The 23,169-nt window shown below is 36.4% G+C and overlaps 1 protein-coding gene across 7 annotated transcripts in view; it reads right to left on the reverse strand.

Moving 5' to 3' along the window:
* The window catches only part of kug (FAT atypical cadherin kugelei), a 349,347-nt gene that overhangs the window by 265,162 nt on the left and 61,016 nt on the right, over positions 1-23,169 (reverse strand). For all 7 annotated transcript variants that reach the window (XM_081973260.1, XM_081973258.1, XM_081973257.1 and 4 more), the window contains exon 10: positions 21,639-22,079. In XM_081973260.1, coding sequence (XP_081829386.1) covers positions 21,639-22,079 — 441 coding nt within the window. The remainder of the gene's footprint in view (positions 1-21,638; positions 22,080-23,169) is intronic.

The raw sequence follows: 23,169 nt of genomic DNA on the forward strand, positions 1-23,169 counted from the left end.
GTTCCGCTTGGCGGCACATCAGAAGGCCTTACGCACATACACCCACACCCACACAACCCCCTCTTGGACAGTGTTCACTGCCTAGCCTAATAAAGAAGACATACTTGAGCTACGATCTTGTTTCTCTTCCTACGCTACCCCCAAACCGTGACATGGTGGAGGCGCCCCGTTCAATCCCCGTCTATTAATCTTCATATTGATAGACACACCCTCGCAAATTGAAGCCAATTAAGTCACAGGGAAAAGATGAAGGAATAACAGAGGAAAAAGAAGAGAGGCAAAGACCAGAAGAAAGAAGAGAGAGAAAGAAAGAGAGATCAGGAAGACGACTCAACCATGCCCACCCCCACAAGTTCAAGCACACCCCAGAAGAATCAAGACGAGTTTTGAAGGACCAGCCTGCAGGTCCGCAGTTGCTTGAACTGAGTAGGGCTATATCAAGAGCGGCCTGTAGGTTGCCCTAAACATTTTAGTGTATAGGAGCACATTTTAGTTTGTAGTGTATTGGGTAAGATAAAACTAAACTTTTGATAACTAGGTTTCATAAAATAAGTGTATGTATAGTTAATGCAATAACAATATCTCGATTTCTAGACCAGTGACGCCATTCCCGACCTAGGTACTTTGCTGAGGTAGCAAAATCGCGCAAGTATAAGGTGTTTTGTTTATAAATACATGTTGTCTGTTTATGTTATTGGAGTCGGGCTTGTTTGCTAATTAATTGTTGACTTTAGGGACCACCTAATTACCTCGTTGCGTCCATCGACAAATTGACCTGATTAAAGAAGCGAGAAGAAGAAAAGCAAGCCTAGGAGAAACCAGCATCTTCGGATGGGTTCCGCACCGTCGGTTCTACAGCCGCGTGCACCCAGAGTCCCTTAAATGAAGGGCTGAAGAAGGTTCTCCAGATGGGCTTAGAAATGACGATGTAGAGTAGTCCAAAGCAACGTGTGCTAAAAAGAGAGCACGCAATGGACCAAAGATGTCGAAGCTAAGCGATGGATTTCCGCTTAGACAAGGTAGTACCGAGAGAAGGTACTAGAAGATGGTGCCCGATGCAGGGGACAATTTACGCTTAAATGAGAAGGCAAGAAGATGGACGCAACAACAAGGTAGAAAGGGGACCCAATGAAAGGAATAATTGTTTTTGAGTATGCAAACATGGCAACGTCTAAAAATCGAGAAGTAGAAGTAGTTAAGATATTTTTTCAATAAAGCTTTCCCCACCCCCTTTTTAGCAAATAAGTAACATGTTTTAGTTTTAAGAAGTAATAATTGTTGGTTTGAATAAAGTACATCCCCACCTGCTTTTTAAAGTAAGATTAGAAAATAAGTGAGTTGATTTTGTAAACATGGACTTTTAGTGTTCGGGGCGAACACTTATTGGAAGGGGGAGATGTCACACCCGTGTTAGTAGTTACGGTGCACACCCAGTAACCAGCACAGTCAGCAAGGTTAGCGTAATGAGGTCGCTGACTAGTATAAAAGATGCACCGTAGCTCGGCTAAATCACCGAACTCTGGGGTCATCCCCAGAGGGAGGTCACGAGCGACAGTCCGAACTTTCTAGTGCCCGGACGGCTCGTTACCCTGTTGCAGTGCCTTAAGTAAATCCTTTGGGCGTGTCGGACATAGGGGCACCCTGCTCGTATCGAGCGGGTTCCGCTTGGCGGCACATCAGAAGGCCTTACGCACATACACCCACACCCACACAACCCCCTCTTGGACAGTGTTCACTGCCTAGCCTAATAAAGAAGACATACTTGAGCTACGATCTTGTTTCTCTTCCTACGCTACCCCCTAAACGTGACAATATTGTATTTTTTCCATAAACAAACCTCACTTTACTGAAACTGTAATTATTATCATCAAAAATGAAATATAGGTACTGTTCTCGCGGACTGAGTTTACCCGTGCGTCATCCCCCTGTGATTTAGAAGTAGACATGCATTATTGACTTTATCCTTGTCTATTGTTCACTTTCAGAAAGGGTAAATGTCTAAGTGAATGTCTTCCAAAAAAAAAACATTTACTGATTAGCGCTTCTATTTCAGTCATTGTCAGTTTGAAAACCATCGAAATGTATTTGATTTGTTTACTATTAATTCTTTTCCGTTTCTTTGTGTTGTTAATCATTTATAAAGTTTTCTATTTACCACACCACCACAGTTCTTTTAAGAGCTATTGTTTCTACGCTTTTAACATTCTGTAAGTACTTTCATAATATTATTATTAATATTTTTATTTTTTTTATGTCGGCTGTCACGATCTAACCAAAATTGGCACAATTACTAACCTGTTTTGAAAAAAAGTGGGAGTGTCTATTATGGTTTTTATTTAGCCATTTGGTTTTTCGTAAATTCGGAATTACTTACTATTACAGTATTTTTTTAGAAAATGCGTGGAAAAATTCTCCACAGACAAGCCCAGCAGTTAATTCTTAACCTTTGTGAATATTTTGAATTGGAAAAAACCAATGGAGGACCTTTAGAAGCTTTATCATCTGTTCAGGAAGAAAATAATACATTTTAAGACCTTACATATTCTTACTGATGTATTTTTTTTGATACTAGAAGGTTGAAGCGGCTTTGAAAATTTCCCTCAAAACTGTTTATTCGATTCGGAAAAAGCAAACAAGTAATCTTATGATTTCCTCACCTAGAAAACGTAAATCCAGAAATTATCGACCGGCCAAGACCACTGATTTATCTGGAAGCATTAAAATGGATGTTCGAAATACATTATATAATATGTACAACGATAGTATGTTAATAATAGTAAAATATATCTACTTTTGTAAGAAACATCTATTAACATTTCATTGTTTTCAGAGACTGAGATTTTTGGTTTGCATTATAGATTTTTCATAAAAATTTCTTCAAACATATTAATAATAAAGTCATAGAAAAAATAAAATGTTTTCTAGCGGGTTTAAAATAAAATAAGTGGATTGCAACCTGAAAATGAGATACTACAGCATCACTAAGAATGTCTTATTGAATTTTTAGTTTGTTGTATTTATTTTAGAGAAACATGTAACCATCCAGAACCTAAATCAAGAGTTTAAAGTTAAAGAAATACTACATATTGGTGATACATCTCTGCGAATTTTGGTAACTAAATTAAGTTTCAAATTTAGACGGAATTCTATGATCCAAACGGAGACTTCTCATGAATAAAAAATGTTATTTCGGTCAAGAAATTTTTGATTTGCTTTGGTATAAGGTTGTTTTAGTGCAAATTTGCAGCCAAAGATCTCTACTTTCTGACTGACAATTCACGCAAAATTTTAAACGTGACGATGCTTTAGACACACCCTTTTCTATAATATGAACACAACAGGTTTGTTGACGAAAACTTGATTTGATTCATATGATTATAAATGACGTAGCCTTCGTGACGCACGGGTAAACTCACTCCGCGAGAACAGTATGTATATAATAAAGAGGATTACGGCAGTGAAATTTGCTGTGCAGAGAGTGAATTAACCTTAAAATTCAGGAACACGTTACACTTTTTGCATAAACAACCTTTACTTCACTCAAACAGTGAGCAATATCATCAAAAAGGAAGGATTGTCAGTTAAAACACAATGAAACACTATTTCAGTCAATTTTTTCGACAGGGTTACGGCAATGAAATTTCCATTGTAGCCAGTAAATTGATCTTCAAATCCAGATAAATACTGTATTTTTTCCATAAACGAACCTCACTTTACTGAAACTGTGCCTATGCCATCAAAAATGAAGGAATGTCAGTTAAACTGCAATGAAACCCAATTTCACTCAGTATTTTCTGGCGGTCCTAAAATTTGCTGTGTAGCCAGTAAATTGATCTTAAAATACAGGAACGTGTTGCACTTTTTGGATAAACCACCTTTTTTTTACTAAAACTGTGATAAATCCCATCACAAAGAAGGATTGTCAGTTAAAACGCAATGAAACACAATTTCAGTCAGTATTTTCGTAATCTGAGGATTACAGCAGTGAAATTTGCTGTGTAGAGAGTGAATTAACCTTAAAATTCAGGAACACGTTACACTTTTTGCATAAACAACCTTTACTTCACTCAAACTGTGAGCAATATCATCAAAAAGGAAGGATTGTCAGTTAAAACACAATGAAACGCCATTTCAATCAGTGATTTCGAAATCTGAGGGTTACGGCAATGAAATTTGCGGTGTAACCAGTAAATTGACCTTAAAATCCAAGTTTTAGAAAATTTAAAAAAATTGTATTTTTGTTTATGTCGGTCTATTTGTGTTTTGTTTCAATTAGAAATTTTTATTACTTTGTTTGTTTAGTGTCCTGAGGATGCCAAAATAAAACTAGCGAAACGTCGGCAAGTTTAGAACATGCCTTTTACCAAAACCTGGATCCAATTTTCCAAGAAAATAATTAGAGAACTCGTAGTCCGTAACTATTGCTGACGGTCAACTATTTTTTTTGTAATATTAACCGCAACATTTACAGAACAAAATAAATGGTCTACTGCAATTCAATAGCAATTTTTCTAAAACTCAATAACAGGAAATTAAAAAGACTAAATCCGGCTCGAAAACGGAACGATTCAAACCGACTGAAATATTAATAAAACTGAAGTATCATTTTTCTTTTTTCCCCTCCGATCAAAAGAAAAAGTTTCGTTCAAAGCCAATTTCAGCGCTCACAGCTAATAAAATAAATAAGCCGGTATTCTCAATGTGATATTTTTTTGTATATTATCAAATTTAATGTATTCGCGCTGTTAATCTTTTCGCCATAACGTTTGAGGTCTGCTTCATAGATTAATGGTGTTTGCTTTCGGCTTTGTAACGTAGTGTTGAGCAAATAAATTGGATTTGGTCGATTTCAAGAAGAATGGAGTCGTGAAATTTTGTGACGTGGAACCAGTCAGCCAGAGGCGAGAAGATATTTTTACGCCATTTTGTAATTAGAAAGAAGTAAAACCAAACGAAATTGCCTGTAGAGGGGGTTAAACTGGGAAATTAATTTAATTCTGAAACCAATCGAAAAAGTAACACGGACATTTTTAGTAATTGCCCTTTGCATATAGAAGAGAATTGAGTTGTTGAATTAGCATACAAATGTAATTGTAGTCCAACTTACACCAACTTGCAGCTGGTATTATTCAATATTACTGTTTAAGAGTTATTTTTAACAAGCTAGAAATCTGTATTTTTAAAAAAACCAACCAATACTTTTAAATAATTTAAAAATGTTCAAGTTTGAGTGCTCCAAAAATACAATCAATCAACACACAATTTGCGTCATAATGTAGCAAGTAGAACATTTCTATAAAAATAGTGTTCAAAAACATTGTAAAATTAGTGTAATTGACTGATCTCTGATGAGTGTTTCTGTCCTAAATTGATGTTGCAGTATTTATCCTGAATTGCTAAAATTTGATGTCAACTTCTTAATACATGTTTTGATTATTTTATATGGAACACTGCACTGTCAGTTCGATTTTCAACTTGAAACGTATCGCACGTCTGTTTCGTGGGCGCCATTTTTTGTCGCTAAGAAACCACGTTTCTTGAAACGGTGTTCAGGGAAATTTGAAGTTGAAGACCGAATTCCGCAGCCGGTCGAGTGGAGATGGTGGGAGCTCTAAGTGGAAACGTCGATTCCTAAAAGTCTATGGGGAATTGTCTTGTGCGGTGCACTTCCAGGAGGCGGAAAGGGTGAAAACCTAGGAGAAGACCACGTGGATGTGACAGTGACGGTTATAGTTTCCACGAGGAAGGCCTTTAAGCGATTTTTTAGAACTTTTAGTAGCTATTTGGGGCTCAGGGGCACAAGCCCGACTATCTGAGCCTCTTTCGTATCGAGCTGGCAAATACCCAAGTTGGTAACGCCATTAAACAGAGAAAAAAAAAAAAAAAAAAAAACACTGCACTGTATTTTTCTTGCTCAATTAAAAAATGTCTTTTTTCCTGATTTCAAATATATGTCTTTGTGAGGTTACGTTGGGCACTTTTTAAAAAATTAATAACTTCTACATTCTTGACACACTATTTTTATGGTTTACTATAAAAACTGACAGTTGCAGTGAAACAAAAAAAAAAACGTCGTTTTGGCTTTTCCGTCAACTTGACAACTTTTGCGTTACATTTTTAATGACATCTTGAAAATGACAGTTTCAATGTTAAAATCGCCCGTTTACCTTTTTGTTAAAAGATACATTTTTATTTCTGTAAGTTTGACACGTTATAATGTTTTCAACCATTTCCTTTTACTGTAAGTCTGACAACTTTTGACAGTTTTAGCATCAGAATGACACTTTTGACAGACGGAATAACAGATTTGGACGATTTGTTTTTATTGTCGTAACCAGACAATTTTGACAAAGATCGTCAGCAATCAGCAAATCCTTTACTGGTTTTTTGCCCTGATTATTTCCTTCCTATCAATTTTGACCAATCGCTATCAAGAATTAGTATAACAAATGTAAATTTTAAGTGGAAAAATCACTTAACAACTGTCAACTTAGCTGTCAGCAGTTTTTCCGGAAAAAAATTCGAAAAAATTGCACACTTCTCACAGCAACATAAAGAATAGTGTTACCCTTTCTAGCTTGAAAGTTATTGTTCTTATTAATTATTGTTCTTATTGTTTTAATTAAAATAAAATGTTCATTTAACTCAGGAAATAATCTTACCAAATATCCCTCGTGCATTTGCACACACAGGAAAAATTGGAATCCTCGTTTCTAAGTAATTTGTTTTAACAAATAGCAACATGTGCATACAATGACCAACTTTTTATCCGTTTTTTCCGAATTTTTCCGGAAAAATTAAATGCACTAGGGATATTACCCCCGATTATTTCCTTCCTATCAATTTTGACCAATCGCTATCAAGAATTAGTATAACAAATGTAAATTTTAAGTGGAAAAATCACTTGTCAACAACTGTCAACTTAGCTGTCAGCAGTTTTTCCGGAAAAAAAATCGAAAAAATTGCACACTCCTCACAACAACATAAAGAATAGTGTTACCCTTTCTAGCTTGAAAGATATTGTTCTTATTAATTATTGTTCTTATTGTTTTAATTAAAATAAAATGTTCATTTAACTCAGGAAATAATCTTACCAAATATCCCTCGTGCTTCTAATTTTTCCTGTAGAAAAATTGGAATACTCGTTTCTAAGTAATTTGTTTTAACAAATAGCATGAGCGAGAGTGGTTTTAAAAATCATCCGAGTCGAAGACGAGGATTTTGTTGTTTCTAAGTATTTGTTAAAACAAATTAGGTACTTAGAAACTCGATTTTCCGAATTTTTCCGGAAAGATTAAATGCACTAGGGATATTACGCCCGACAATTGACTAGATTGACTGGAAATAGTCCGGTAAGACATTTTTCATGAAACCTTGTCGGGTTTTCAACGCTTTGATCTTGAGAATAGATTAGAATGACAGGAAATAGGGCCTTAAATCAGTGTTTTTTTATGTGACTATTTTTTTAAAGTTTGGCTTTGAAAATTGACTAGATTGACTGCAAACATTGCGGGTAAGTCAATAATCATAGAATTTAATGATTTTTTAAGGTTTCGACCTTGATGATTTACTAGAATGACTGGACATAATGTGTCAAATCAGTGTTCACGATTGATTTGACTAATTTTTTAACGTTTTGACTATGAAAATCGAGTTGAAAATTGATTAGAATGAGCGCAAATAAACTGCTCGCCACGTCAACCGGGACAGTGATTTTTTTGGATCGATTTTAAAATCTCGCCATTTCGAAAAAAATCAACAGATTTTAATGTGGTTTGGACTCTCATTGGGCTTGGTTTATGGGCTTTTTACTGATGTGAAAACCTTTTGCTTTAATGCACTCTACCTTATACAGGGTGTGAAAGAAATGCGTGCAAAAAAAGTTAAATTTTCAAGTAGAACCCAATTGACCAATATTTTTTTTTGTTTTTGTTTTAACATAAGGGAAGTGTTATTTGGGTCGATATCTCGGAACGTTTTTGGGAATTTCTTAATTAACGTCATGTGTCCGAAAAAATATCCATTTTTTGGATGAATATCATATAAAAATGGATATAACACCGATCTGATTCTGATGAATCTTGAATTAAGCCATATTAGCAGGTTTGTAACTATCATTCAAATGTCGTTGTACGTTCAACTCAAACATTATCGGTTACATAATCTGAGTACTTTTCAGGACAAGAAAAAAATATTGACCAATTGGATTTATTTGAAAATTTCACTTTTTTGCACGCGCTTATTTTCCACTTTGTATAGTAGATTGGCGGTGTATTTAAGTCAGAGTTTTTTCCATCAATCAAAAGGCAATAAATTAAGCTCAATGATAGTCCAAACCGCATCAAAATCTGTCGTGTCGTTTAGAAATAGCAAGGTTTTAAAAATGACCAAAAAAATCACTGTACTTCAGTAAGTCAATTTTCATAACACTTTACTGTTTTTCAACGTTTTTGCCTCGAAAGTTAACTAGATTGACTACAAGTAGTCCGGTGAGTCAATTTTCATGAATCTCGTCTGATTTTCAAAATTTTGGCTATGCAATTTGACTAGGATGGACCTCATATGTAGCTATTATCACTAATATTTTAATTGATCTTTATTTTCGATTTTCGACAAAAAAACCCTATTTTTTTTCGAAAACTAACCAACTTAATACAAGAATACAAAAATATATCTTTTAAATCAGAAAAATAAGATCTTCCGATTGAACAAATAAAATACGGGGTTCCATTTGAAATAACCAAATCATGGGTCTAAAATTTTACATCAGTGTATGGCCATTTAAGAATAATACTCCGACATTGCTATTTAAAATAGGTGAAATTGACAAAAAAATGTGTTTTTTGCAAATATCTCCGAAATTTTTTATCGTACAGGAAACAGCTTTTGTAAGCATTTTCTACTCATAATAAGCCATGTTTTGTGCGATTTTCTTGCTTTAAGCATCAGTGATGAAGGTTTTGGAGGGATAGTACTACACTACTGGAAAAAGTACGTTACGTACGTACGTTTTGAACGCCTATTCGAATTGCCAATGTTTCCTACGAAAAATTACTACTAACCGACTACTAACTTTTGTAATTTGTATCTCTAAAATGCACGATTTTTCATATTTTTGGACGAATTACCCTATACTAAAGTCTTGAGCATATATTTATTATGAAACACCCTGTATTGGGTAAAATATAAACAATCACCCTGTAGGTCTACTACTATTCATCACACTTGATAAAAGTTTGTTTAACTCATCATTTTTAGGTTTCGATTAGCACCTTTAGCTGTCTACTTTTTACGTTTTGTCTCTTATACATTATGCATTATGCGAACCAGACAATACCAATTAGTACCTAAGAAAGGACTATGTACATTTCAAATTTTCGTGGTCACGCCCCTCTGTCAATTTTATACATTTTTCCTGGAAACTAATTATTATGATGTTTCCACATTTTGTGACGAAAGGTTTCCCATTAAAATTCCGCATTTCATTAGATATATTGGTCATATTGGTAAATTGGTCATGTAGGTACGTAAACAATAGAAAATTAACATTCAGCGGAACGTAAATCGGGCAATTCCCGGTTGCATAGAAAATAATGACATAGTATTGATTTATGAACAATTAGTATTAATTATTACTGAAGCCTAATAAGTATGATACACCTATTATTACTGCTATGCTGATGTTATGGGTTAACGGTGCAGCCCATATTACCACTTTAAATTGGTGTTGCTTCATTCATCATGAAAATTAATGTTGTGTTGTGATTTGGTGTATTAGGTGATAAATTGGTTAACTGTTGAAATTGAATCAATCCTGTCACATGTTAAAAGGGGGGCAACAGCGAGTACATAGGACGATGTAGGTCATATCCACGTTGAATCCGTAATCAATTTCATCATAAAATGTGTCCCGAGCTTTGCAACTTCAAACCTAACTTCTATCCATCTTAATCGATTATGATATATTCGCAGACACGCCTGCTTTAAATTTATCAATTATTTAGATCACAGATGTTCGTCCCTCTTTCTTGCTTAAACCGACAGCTCAACTAATAAAGCGATTAGCGATGATGTATATTTTCATTAAACCGTCCAAATATTGTATTTAGCGCTCATTTTGAGTGTTACCAGATGAAACTAAGCTGTTTTTAGTGGTTTTTGAGAGCACCAAATTACGCCGAATTTAGGGTATTTATTGGTAGATAACCGTGAACAGTCTAGAAGGAAAACGTTTTTCTTGTCGTAATTAAAGGAAAAAAAGCCAATACCAATTTTCTTTGGTAGATCGAAAAAGTAATGATGAAGTGAACTGAAAACGATTCCGCGGGAATGTATACAATTCGATGTATTCGGTGGATGGAATTGTAATTAAGGGAAGTCCACTTTATTTCAACGTAACAAGATTTCTAGGTAGACAAATTGATTTTGTGGTCAGTGTTTTAGAAGTAAATTATTGGTTTTAGCTGTGTAAATACAGTCCTTACAGTTTTAACAGGTCTATACTTTTTATTTGTGTAATTCTTGTAAAAAACGAAACATAAGGTGTCTTGTGAAAGTCAAAAACGTTAGAATATAAAAGTGCGAGAGTTATTTGGAAAACTTCTAATATACGTCAACTTATTTTGCAAAATATAATTCAAGCTACAAATTTAATATTGATATTATTTAAATTTGAACACACTGTAGACATTTTTTTTTATCGAAAAGTGCAGCTTAAAATATATAATGACTATACTGTAACTAGGCTATTATGTAATCGGCATTGCTTCTGCATTTGCGTAAGAGTAGTTTACTTCTGCTTCACTACGGAAAAATCTTTAAACATACGTTCTTTAATAAGTTGTTTTGGTGTTGAATTATATGCTAAAGCTACTTCTTCTGTAATTTGTTAAGCTTTTCACCCATTCATTCACTTCTTGAACCGAGTATATTGGTGCTTGTGCCTTTCTCTTGACTTTTGGAGCACCAGGTTACGTGAAAAAATATTTGCTCCTTCTGTAATGTCGTGACACCATTTCCTTGTCCACCTCAAGTCTATAATAGTATATTACTAACCAATATTTAGACAGAAGCTTTTATTGGCCGTATGTCAAGACCTAAGGTCAATAAAAGCTGTCTAAACCGTGGATAATATAGCGTTTTTTCCACTATTAAGCATATTTTTGATGGTCCTTTTTTTAAAAATATAAAAATTTAGGATTACAACAAAACAACAACATGAAGAGACAATCTAATTTATCCGTCTTTGTCAAGTCAAGTATATTTTATATGTCATATGTCTTAATAGACATTGACATTATATATTATTTACCTAGGTCAATAATATTTTCTTTTTTGTTGTGTTTGTGCCAGGCGAAACTGGACTGAACTGTACTGGAGGTTAGACTCTATTTTTGACCTAGGTCAACAATGACCATTATTATTAGGTAGAGAAAACTGATATCTCAAGTTATTAATCGGTCAATAATGATACGTTTATCATGTTAGTAGTAGAAAAAAGTGTTTTTCGACGACTGACTTTGAAAGTACCTCATGTACGCTTCCATTTAGAAGCAGAAAGGGGTTATTTGCCGCGCGCGAGCAGAAAGAGAGATTTTCTGCTCTAGAGCGTTTTCGCTTTCTACTAACAATCTAGTCACCAACTTTTTTCGGCGTTTCCATAACAACGCTTGACATACCTGTTTGAAATAACCACATTCCGTCAAAGTGATTTATCGGTGACAATGAGTTCGAGCGACGAAAATGATGTGAGTTGTCCTTCTAATCCACCCCACAGCAGTCGTCGAAAAAATATCGTCTATATTTCGAGCCAAAAGTACTTTTGCCGCTTTTACATGATTGCAGCGTTCGGCTTCGCCTCAAGCTGCAAATTTCATGTGCAAGCGGCAAATATATACTTTCCGCTCTTAATATAGAATATACTATTATTTAGGTTTACTAAAGGCGAAAGTATACAATACTTTTGTAAAATGGGAGGTTACTAACTAAAATATAATTGCTTTTGTCGGTGTATAATTTGTATTTCCTTAAACTATAAAACAAAGCAATTTTGAAATAAAGCCTATGTCAGCAAGTAATATTTATGGTGTATTTCCCTTGTTGTTGTATTTCCCACAGACTAATCAGCCTCATGAGTCACATACTGAAGATATTCCTTAAGATTATTCACTACAGAATATCAATAAAGTGCGAAAGAAACATCGGATCCACACAATTTGGATTCAGACGAGGTTTAGGCACGAGAGAAGCATTAGTTGCGACTCAAGTACTGATTCAGAACTGCAACGATCAGAGAAAGGACATAATGCTGTGTTTCATCGATTATGAAAAGGCGTTCGACAGAGTCCAAGATCATAAACTGATCCAAATCCTAAATAGATTGGACATAGGCCAAAAAGAGATCCGCAGCATTCAAAGCCTATACTGGAACCAAATGGCTGAAGTCAAAGTTGGTAACGATCTCACAGAAGCAAGACCAATTTGTAGAGGGGTCAGACAAGGGTGTGTTCTATCCCCACTTCTCTTCAATTTATATTCTGAAGTCATCTTTCAGGAATCCCTAGAAGAACGCAACGTGGCCGTTAACGTGAATAGTGTATGGGTCAACAATATTCGTTACGCGGACGACACAGTTCTAATTGCAGATAACATGGAGGATTTGCGGGATATGCATGGGACTGTCGGGGAATGCAGTAAGAACATGGGCCTCAATATCAACACCAAGAAGACTAAATTCATGATAATTACTCGAAAGCCCCAAGAATTTCAAAACTCAAGCCTAACATATGAGAATCAACCAATAGAGCCAGTAAATAAATTTAAATATCTAGGAACGTGGCTGTGTGAAAACTGGGAATCAGATGCCGGATTGAAAATGCCCGCATTGCGTTCAAAAAAGTGCTCACCAATACTGATTTCGATCTTGGCTTGCGAATTAGATTTGTTAAATGCTATGTCTGGACAGTGTTGCTTTATGGCATGGAGGGATGGAGACTGAATGTGAGCACTATGAACAAGCTGGAAGCTTCGAGATTTGGGTCTATAGGCGTGTACTGAGGTTTCCATAGACTGCAAGAAGAACCAACGATGAGGTACCAATTCCTGCAATTGATAATTGAGGGGAAGATTGAGGGAAAGAGAGGAATCGGCAGGAAAAAAATGTCATGGCTCCGCAACGTTAGGCAGTGGACAGGACTGAGGACAATACAAGAACTAATGCATACCATAAGAAGAAAAAAAGAAGAGTGGACAAATGTAATCGCAAACAATGGAGGTTTGCGAATGGACACGCAGCAGAAGAAGATTTCCCTTGAGAACGACATGGTTGAGATTTGACATTGTCTATTGCGTTCATAATAAACAGATGACCGAAAGGACCTCGTCTTGGGGAAATCCTGGTACTAGGAGTTCGGTTTCTACAATCGCCCGGGGCCCTAATTCTTGAGCCAGTACTCTTAAGAGGAGTTTTGATAGAATGTGACTGATAGTCGCAGGTTTGTGTCATATTCTGCATACTTTTCTCTTGGTAACTCCTTTGCCTCCTTCCCTCCTTCCCAAGAATACGCATACTGTAAACATCTCATACAGGGTGGTACTCTGCAAATGCGGAGCGCGGTGTTTTGCTAGTGATTAATCTGTATATTTACAGGAGTTATACTATTGTCTAGTTGTAGTGCAGCTACTACTTAGTTGATGTGTTGAGTGAAGACCAATTGTCATTGTTGGAGAAGTAGTAGTTCTGGTAGTATATACAGAAGTTAGATTATAATCATGAGCAACATGACAGGAGTATGTCTGTTGAGACATTACCAGAGATTAGTAGTGTAGAGAGGAGTCATATGTCATGCAGGGGCATATTTCCCTATGAGGCTTCTTATTTCCCTATGAGGTTCTCCATATGAGGCTCCCACGTTCAGTGAGGACACGCGTGGATTTAAATTATTCCTTGGCATGGAAGACGCGTCTAGATGAGAGCTAGGGCGTAATAGGCCATGGGAGCAGGCCGTTTAGGAGCGCCAGAAAGAGAGAACTCGCTGATCAGCTGGAGAGTAGTTCTGGGATGCCAAAAAATAGGTTCACATGTGTGGGGACGCCAAAAGGGCGTCCTACCTTAGAGATAAGGCGAAAGCGACAGAACAGTATTGATTAGCATGTGCAAGATGTAGTTATAGTAGTACTTGTCATTTAGTTGGGGATGAGAGGGGGATTGTTAATCAGTTTCTACAGGTGATAGTCAGGACAAGGTGTTTAGGCAGAAGGCGAGGCTTATTATAAACCTGGTGATAGGAACACAAAGGGGCGAGGAGCTGCGGAGCCCCCGAGTGAGTAAAAACATGTTAAACCCAGAACAGCAATTCGGTAAATCCGAGTTTGTTTTCATATTTCATGTAACTACGTATTTTACTAAGAGGAAGACTTTTATAGCGTTACCTGACGACGTGCACTATTTTGACCTAATCTATTGGATTGTAAGTAGCTGATATTAATCAATCCAGAACTCCCCGATTAACCGGTAGTCTAATAATCTTGTATTAGTACTTAATAAAAGAAAATAACCTAAACTATAAGCTCAATTTTACAAAATAAAAAAAAAGAGAAAAAAAGCTGGAGTTGATAATAACAATTTCAAGTTTAAGGGAAAGAAGTTTAGCTTTTATACATTTATTATATCTAGAAATCTTCCAATCATAATGTTAAACCTCTTTTTTTATAAAACTTAATATATTCGTTGCAGAAAACAACTAGATACACAACTGTGGAATAAAGTGTCTTTACACCTTCATACATTGAAAAGTAAAATTGATTCCTGGAGCAAAAGTTGGCCTTCTACTGCAAATAACTATTCTCTCCGATTTACTCTATTTATTTCTAGTTAGTGACTAGCATCATTATTCTATACCTAATCAATTATCGTAACAGAAAAAACTGTGGGTCTTCGAGTCGGGTTTTCGTCTAGTCACCCCTTTCTTATGTGTGTTTACTGTTTACCAAGGGCCAGCGAGCCTTTCCCATATTTTACTCATTGTTTAACACACTCTCCTAGGCCGGTTGCCAAAGGGTTTTTTCACTGAACAAAGCTAAGGGTGATTGTTTTGCTCCCCTTTTGCATGCGTTTTCGCCGCGGGTGGCAAATTAAGGGAATTTTAAGGTCTCGGGAGCATAATCATTTTCTCAGTCGGGTGTCGGCACAAAACGATTTCGTATCGGGGAATTGGGGCACTATATTGTTTACTTCTAGAAGTTTGCCGAGCATCCGGTCTCCTTGTTGTCTGCGGATTTTAGGATGTACGCTTTACCTGTTTATTGGATTTTCGATGGGCGCTGAGAACGTCCTCCAATCAGTCCCCACCTATTCGTGTTTCGAAAATATTGATTTTAATCAAAATGTTTATGTTTTGGTATTCTACACTAATAAAACCAAAATATTTTGATGATTTTATAATTGAATCAATTTGCTTTTAGAACAATTGATTTTTTTTTAAATATTGAAACAGTTTTGTGTTATCGTTTTGGAGCACACAACGTGCATTTTAATATACAGCTTACCAGGTCGGCACAACAATAACAAATTTTTGTCTAGTTTATTTTATTAAATGAAATAGATTTATTTGGTGTACTGTATTTTGTTTATTTATAGCAACAATAACCTAGCCTAAGCAAAATCTAACCAATTTTACATTCGAGAACCGTGAAAAATAAGTTTAGGGTATGTTACATAAAAAAACTGTTAGAATTTTGTAAAAACCAGATTAACAAAAAATTATGTTTTTTATTTAAAAAAGAAATTGTTCATATCATAAGTTTTTTTGGCATTACCCTGTATAAATAAAAATTGGATTTAACAATGCGCAATGAGTAAAGTTTTTCGAAAACTTAACATCTGATTTTTTATCTCCTGTTGCTCACTGTATAAAATGATTATAATTTTTTTAAGTTTAGGACGCACATTTCCAAAAATGTTATCTGATAATAACAATAATTATCTGGCGATTTAATGTTGTGTTAGTTTTCACTCACAACATCTCTCACCAACTAATCACAAATTGAAGTAGCAAGTGATAATATTTTCCTCACTTTTCCTAAGTAGTGATAAAATGCCCAGAGTTATAGTCACACAAGCATTATTCTTAGTTTTAGGAGAAAACTTTAATAAATACAAATGTGGTACGGACGACCAACCAATCCGGCACGCGACGTCAGAGGAGCTACAGAAAATCCTGCGGCACCTCAACATCAGAAAAGCACCAGGATGGGACGAGATAGGAAATATTGTGATCAGAAAACTCCGAGACGCGGGATAGCTGCCTTGTTGAATATTGTTAACGCAATACTTCGACTGAGGCACTTTCCTGCTGACTGGAAGAGAGCCGATGTTACCCTGTTCCCGAAACCATAAAAGGATCCGCTGTTCACTCAGAATTATTGGCCCATCAGCCTCCTTCCATACTTGGGAAGGTGGCACAAGTTATCATCCTCAGGAAGCTAAAGGAGCAAGAAGAGGACCTGCACGTCATCCCCGACGAGCAATTTGGATTCCGGAGGACACTTTCAACGGAACTCCAAGTCCTGAGGATGACCGAGTACACAGGAAAGAAGCGACAGGAGCAGTGCTGTAAGACGTCTCCAAGGCCTTTGACAGGGTTTGGCGCAGAGGACTTCTAATCAAGATGCTGGATGCCGGCTTTTCAGTCGGCCTGGTAAAACTAACTATATCTATTCTTTCAGCTCGTCGCTTCCTAGTCAAAATCGACAGTGTTCACTCAAGTTATAGGGAAATGGAAGCAGAATTGCCGCAAGGTGCAGTACCGTCGTCATTTCTCTATAACATTTATGTTTCAAATCCGCCTAGAACTCAGCGAACTAGCTTAGCACTCTACGCGGATGATACTGCGATCATAGCCCGGAGCAGGAGCGGCCGACTCTTGACCCGATATCTTCAAGAGGAGACCCCCTCCGTCAGCAGGGGCATCCTTTTCCCAGGACAGAGGATGCCGATGCCGAACTATGGGAACTGTAACTATAACTTCTCGAAAGGGAAAATTCCTGGACTTCCTCTTCCAAACCTATCCTTTTGGTTTACAGCGATAAGAGGGTAAAAAGCAGTAGTCTTGCTTGACCCATCTATCTGAAGCCGCATTCGAGTCATCGTCGAGAGGTACGGAAGAGCACTTCGACCGTTACGTCATCGTCTTTGAGAATGTCCGCCGCAGATGTGGAAGAAACGTCAGGAAGAAATTCCAATGAACCACGGCCACCTCCCAGTTTTGACCGGCCGTGAAAGCCTGTATAGATAAACCGTATTATTTTTACATCCTCTATATGCTTATGGAACACCCTGTATTCACGTCGAAATTAATTAAATACCAAATTTTACCTAGCAAAATTTAATACATAAAGAGAATGATCAAGCATTTTTTCTACAAAACCCTTATCGAGGAGCGTGTCAAGAACAGAATCATCGAACATTTCCCTTTCCCATGAAGAGGCGCCACTTCAAACTTTTCCCGACTTTTTGATTTTATATCCGGAAGATTTATGCTCCGAAAACCTCCCAAATTTAATTTAAAACTTCCTCCCCAAAAAAAGTTGATGCCCGGTTTGTGATTGTTCCGTAAATTAAACGAAAATAAACGAATTTTGCAACGCCGCGCGTTCCGCTTGAAACGCAACGCCAGCATTTCCCGATGTTCGGTTTTTAATTACATGTTACTGGGGCACTCGATATGTTGGCTATCTAAAAAGTGTCAGTTTACGTGCTTAAAAAAAAATAATCTAGGTTTTCGTAATCACTGTGCGTGAAACGTTGCTTATTTACGCGCAGTTTTTAGCTAAACCCATTGAATGGGTGAAAAATGAAAGTGCCATAATAAAATAACCCACGAAAAAAACTTTGTCAACAGAATTAATCTCACTGTCGGTTGTTACTCTCAGTGGAAATGAGGCCATTTGTCTTCGGGGATAGGCCATTCTGGAAAGACACGTTCCAAGGTTTGCGCTTTCAAGCTTTTTCTTATGATGACAATAAAACACGCGTCATAAACTGTGCAAGTTCCCGGATAAATTTCGGGTAAACAAGACATATTGTCTTGACGATGACGCAGGCTTTTTGTATCGTAATAATGATATAAATGATTACTTCAAAATGATGAACAAGCAAGCCAAATTTCATATGAGTTTTATTTTAGTTTCTTAATTAAGATAATTTTCACAATCACACATCACAATTCTCCAAGCATGTAAAAATTATACAAAAATTAAATTCGATTAGCGCCCATTACGTACACTACACCCTGGCCCATTTTTATTCTGAGCAATCCCCGCATTTCCAATTTTACGAAAACAACAATCTCATTTCACCTTTATCCAAACATCCTATTCAATTTTCCAGAACATATCGTACTGATGTTTTTGTGAAATAACCTCTTCAAAGTCTCGCTCGGTATCGATCAGTTTTTATTTTCGCGTAAATACAATATCCGTTGATGTTTACGTTTGTTTCTCTCTTGAGAACTATTGTAGATTTTTTTTCTGTAATTGCTGTTTATAGTCGATTAGTGATTTATTTTTTCTAAATTTTAACACGTAAAGTGATGCTTTTCAGCGGTTTGGTAGAGATAGTTACACTAGCTATAGTCAGTGAGTGGTGGTTCTTAATGAACCGGAAAAACTGTTAATAATCAATGCAGGTATTCCGAAATTTCAAACTTCATGTCATACGGGTTAAAGCGGAAAATAAAATTTTCAAAATTTTCCGTCGTTTGTCATACGAGGGGCGCACTTTCCAAGAATTTTTTCCCAAACAACACAACGAGATCCATTGGATATCCATATGAAGTTTCTCTATGGACATTTCCATTTCACGTCCATATTAGGTCCAGACGAGATCCAATGGACTATACATTTTCCAATGCCAATGGACGTCCATTGGCAGTCCGTTACTGTATACGGATTCCGGTTTAGATGATTCCACTCTCACCGTCTCTGTCTCGTCAATCTTACAATGTCCTGTATGTCGCAGATTCGTCTTATTTCTTGGTTGGGTATGTCACGTAGCGTGTGTCCCGTGATGCTTCGGAGCGTTCTCATCTTGGCCGTTCGGGTTATGCTCTTGGTTCTGCTGGTTTCTGCGGCATATTTGATTATTGGCCTTAAGCATGATTTATATATTCTGGTCTTTGCTTTTATTTTTAGGAACTGGTATTCCATATAATGTCTTTCAAACATCCGGCTATTCTAGAGGCCTTATCTATTTGATTCTTTACCTCAGATCTCCTGTCTGGATGGGACGTTATTTCGACCCCTAAGTATTTGAAGGACATCACCTGTTCTACTTTTTCGTCGTTAACAGCTAGCTTGCATCTTCTAGGTTCTTTTGCTACAACTAGTGATTTTGTCTTGTTTATCGCAATCGACATATTGTAGCGTTTCGCTGTCAGGTAGAATTGATGAAGTAGTCTCTGCAGCGCATCTTCGTTTTCTGATATAACTACTGCGTCATCCGCGTAGCACAGTATTATTATTTCTCCTTTGTTAGTTCTGTAACCATGCCCCGCGTTTTTAACGTCTTTAATTATTTCGTTCATGATTAGGTTAAAGAGTACCTGGCTTATAGAGTCTCCCTGTCTTATTCCTGTTGATATGGGCACTTCTTGGGTCAGGCTGTTGTTTATAAGTATTCTGGTCGTTGTATTGGTGTTCAATAGTTCTAACTATTTCTTCCGGAATGCTGCCCCGTCTCAATATGGTTGGTGAATAAACATTGTTTGTATAAATTTCTATTAGAAATTCGGTAAGCACAGTAAAAGAAAAAAACATCTAACTGTAAATTTACCGAAAATACAGTAAATGGCGACAGTACCCGTTTTATTATTATCACTGAACCACATAGAACCAAACGCATATCCTCAACAAAAAAATTATACACACATTGTTATAATAATTCAGTACAATATGTGAAACTATGGTTTGTCTAAATTATCTACTGTCAAATAAGTGGGAGCAAAAGCCCTAGAGCATTGGGATTCATACTACCGGACAAATTTACCTTTAATAAAACGTCGAGAGGGTGCATGCACCAACCTAAGTGGAAATTCTGGCTTGAAACAATTTATAGAGCCCAAGAGTGGCATTTATAATGTACGAAATATACCGTTTCGCACTCAACTTTCCGTTATACATCGCGTATACTTTCATTTACCTCGGCCGCGAACATGAGTGTTCAGCGGCAACATATTTGGGTTAGAACTTCTATAAAATCTGTTTTACGATCTTTTGAAATACCGCAAACTTATTTTACTCAAATATAGAAAAATTACCGCAAAACGTTCGTTATTACGATAATTTGCGCGACTTATTATTGAGAATACGACAAGCAAACACATCGAACAAACACCACGAAGCCATGTTTAAGTTAAAGCTTTAAGCTCGATAAACTTTGTTAAAGTTTACTATTGCATTTTGGCTGTTAGTTAAGTAGCTTTTAGAATGGAATTATGGAGCTCTTTGGCTGTCTAAACGACGAAACCGCTAAATCTATTATAAACTTTGGATTGTTGTTAGTAAAAACAAAAACAACAAACTCAGACCACATTGCTCTTACAACAAAATATGATAATACACTTTACCTATGACCCTCAGTATAAATAGTCAATTACGCATAGTTTTTGTAAATTGTCTGAATTATGTGAGTTGCAAAACCAAGATTTTACACTTGGTCGTAGATACCACACATGCGAAAATGCTTCTTACAGCACTATAGTTATACATAATATACTAACTGCCAATAAAAACGAATTTAATTCTTTGTCCTTGAATAAACAAAACTTTTTCATTCTAAGTTACACTATCCTGTATCTTGAAAAACGAGACATTCTAGCAACCATGCTCACAACAATGTCTATATGTATGCACTTGGAGCATGTTCTGAGAAGTGAAAAGTGACATGGAAGATGATATACGTCTATAACCATCTGGAGATGATAAGACCACCTAGAGAACTTACAAAGACAATATTACTGAAACTTGACCAGGAACAGAAATACGCTAAATCTTCTAAGGATATTTTCCTCCTAGAAATTATTTTTATATTAAAATCTCCTGCAGAGAAAACATGGGAACATTAAGTACATAAAACCTTCCGGAGAAGCTTTTCCTTCATGCGGACAAAGCTCAGTTCTTTGAATAGGATATTGAACACTTCTGTAGATGACATGCTTCCATATATACTTGCAACATTAAAATATATAATAGTTCATTTTATGGCCTTAAATTTACTGTTTTGAATCTTTATTCCAGTATGGCGAATGACCCATTATCATTCGCCTGTCTCTGAACGTAATAACATGGCCATTTCAACTGTAATAAATTAACGGTAAATAACAAGAAGTAGACCCTGTTTTGGCATTTTGCGGTTATACTAATGATCATAATTAAAAAAGCTGCTGAAAATCAAGTAGCCCAGTGTCAAGACCACTTTTAAACTGTGAACCAGAAAAGTAAAAAAAAAAGTCAGCATGGAGATGAAATTTGTTCTTCGCCTTTATGCAGATGATAGTGAGGTGTGCACTAGCGACGCTTGCAATGCAATCAAATTCCCCGATCAGAATATTACTTTGAAAAGTTAACACAGTTTCACTTACCTTTATTGTCAATACTAAATAATCCAATCCCGTCTCCATCCCTGATGGAATATTCCACATTGGAATCACCCCCTGGAGGATCCTCATCCTTGGCACTCACATTCATCACCACCGTACCGATAGGCATATTCTCGCGAACACTACCAGTCAACACTCTCTCACCACCAAAGGAGGGCGCGTGCGCGTTTTCGTTCACGTCCACCACGTTCACGGTTACGGTAGCCTCAGACGACAAACTCGGATTACCACGATCGTAGGCCGTTACTTTTAAACTGTGAACTTGTCGCTCTTCAAAATCCAGATATTTGGTCGTTCTAATTGTACCGGAAAGTTTGTCGATTTTGAAGGTTCCGTCGCTGTCCGCATCTTCTAAATAGTACTGGACCTCTCCGTCAGGTCCTAAGTCTGGATCGGAGGCAGTCACGATTGCTACCACCGTCCCTGTAAATAAAATTTGATTACAAATCTATACAGAAGATTGCTAGTAGATGCAAAGTTACTGACTTTAGCAAACCATATTATTATTATTAGCAAAACAATGCTTGGAAAGGTAAACCTAGTTTTGAGATTACTTGGTGGAATGTAAAACTAAATTTCGTAAAAAATACTTTAATAAGAAAAAGACATCCGACTTCCTTGTTTCACTTAAACAACACATGTATTAATTTTCTCATTTTAACTGATTGGAACACTATTACTATGATGGCTTTATTAACACTTCCTTCAATTCGTTTGCATGCGATGTCACGTGTTTGCTCATCATTTTTGTGAGGAGTTTACCACATGGTTTGGACTAGACCACATGGTTTGGACTATACTATTGCTACTACTTATGAAGTTTGAAGGAAACTTAAAATAGGAGCCCTCTAAAACGCTTTCCAGATACAAAATCATACTACGCTATCTCAACATTTGCAAATCTCTGTTTGTTGTTGGTTTAGAGACAACTAAAACTTGGACGTGAAAATATCTTCTTTTCAAGGAACGTTTATTTACTCCAAACATTATACTAGGCATTTAATACGGTCAGATTTTTCCATATTTCCATAGGTTGCTAATCGAAAGCTATGCTTGAAAATATTGGCTCATTTAAATGAAAAGTCAAAATTCAAATTAGTTCTGATAGGAACGTTGTACTCCAGTGTGGTAAAGGACATTTCCCAATATTCTTGATGGCTAAGTCATATTTATAAGTATGGTTTTTATCTGTTCTGAGTGTGAGTTACAGCCTCAAAGTTGATAATAAACATTTCAGCAAATCAATACTATGTATAAATTCGTCACCATGTACAATTTCAAACAGGTACAAATTTCTTTGGAAGTGAACGGACACGGTACATATAATGATGAAGAAGCATGCCATGCATTTGCAAACCACTTTAGAGAAACGTACGACTTTGAGCGGAGTTCAACAAATTATTCTCTAATGATCTAATGATGAAATGATTTGGGAAACAGAGACTTTAAATCATATCATCATCATCATTTCGTTTAAGTCCCGTATTATGTTCGTGTAACATTGGTCATGACA

The sequence above is a fragment of the Ips typographus genome, linkage group LG2 (genome assembly GCF_016097725.1).
Source record: "Ips typographus isolate SLU linkage group LG2, UJ_Ityp_2.0, whole genome shotgun sequence".
Classification (NCBI taxonomy): Eukaryota; Metazoa; Arthropoda; class Insecta; order Coleoptera; family Curculionidae; genus Ips; species Ips typographus.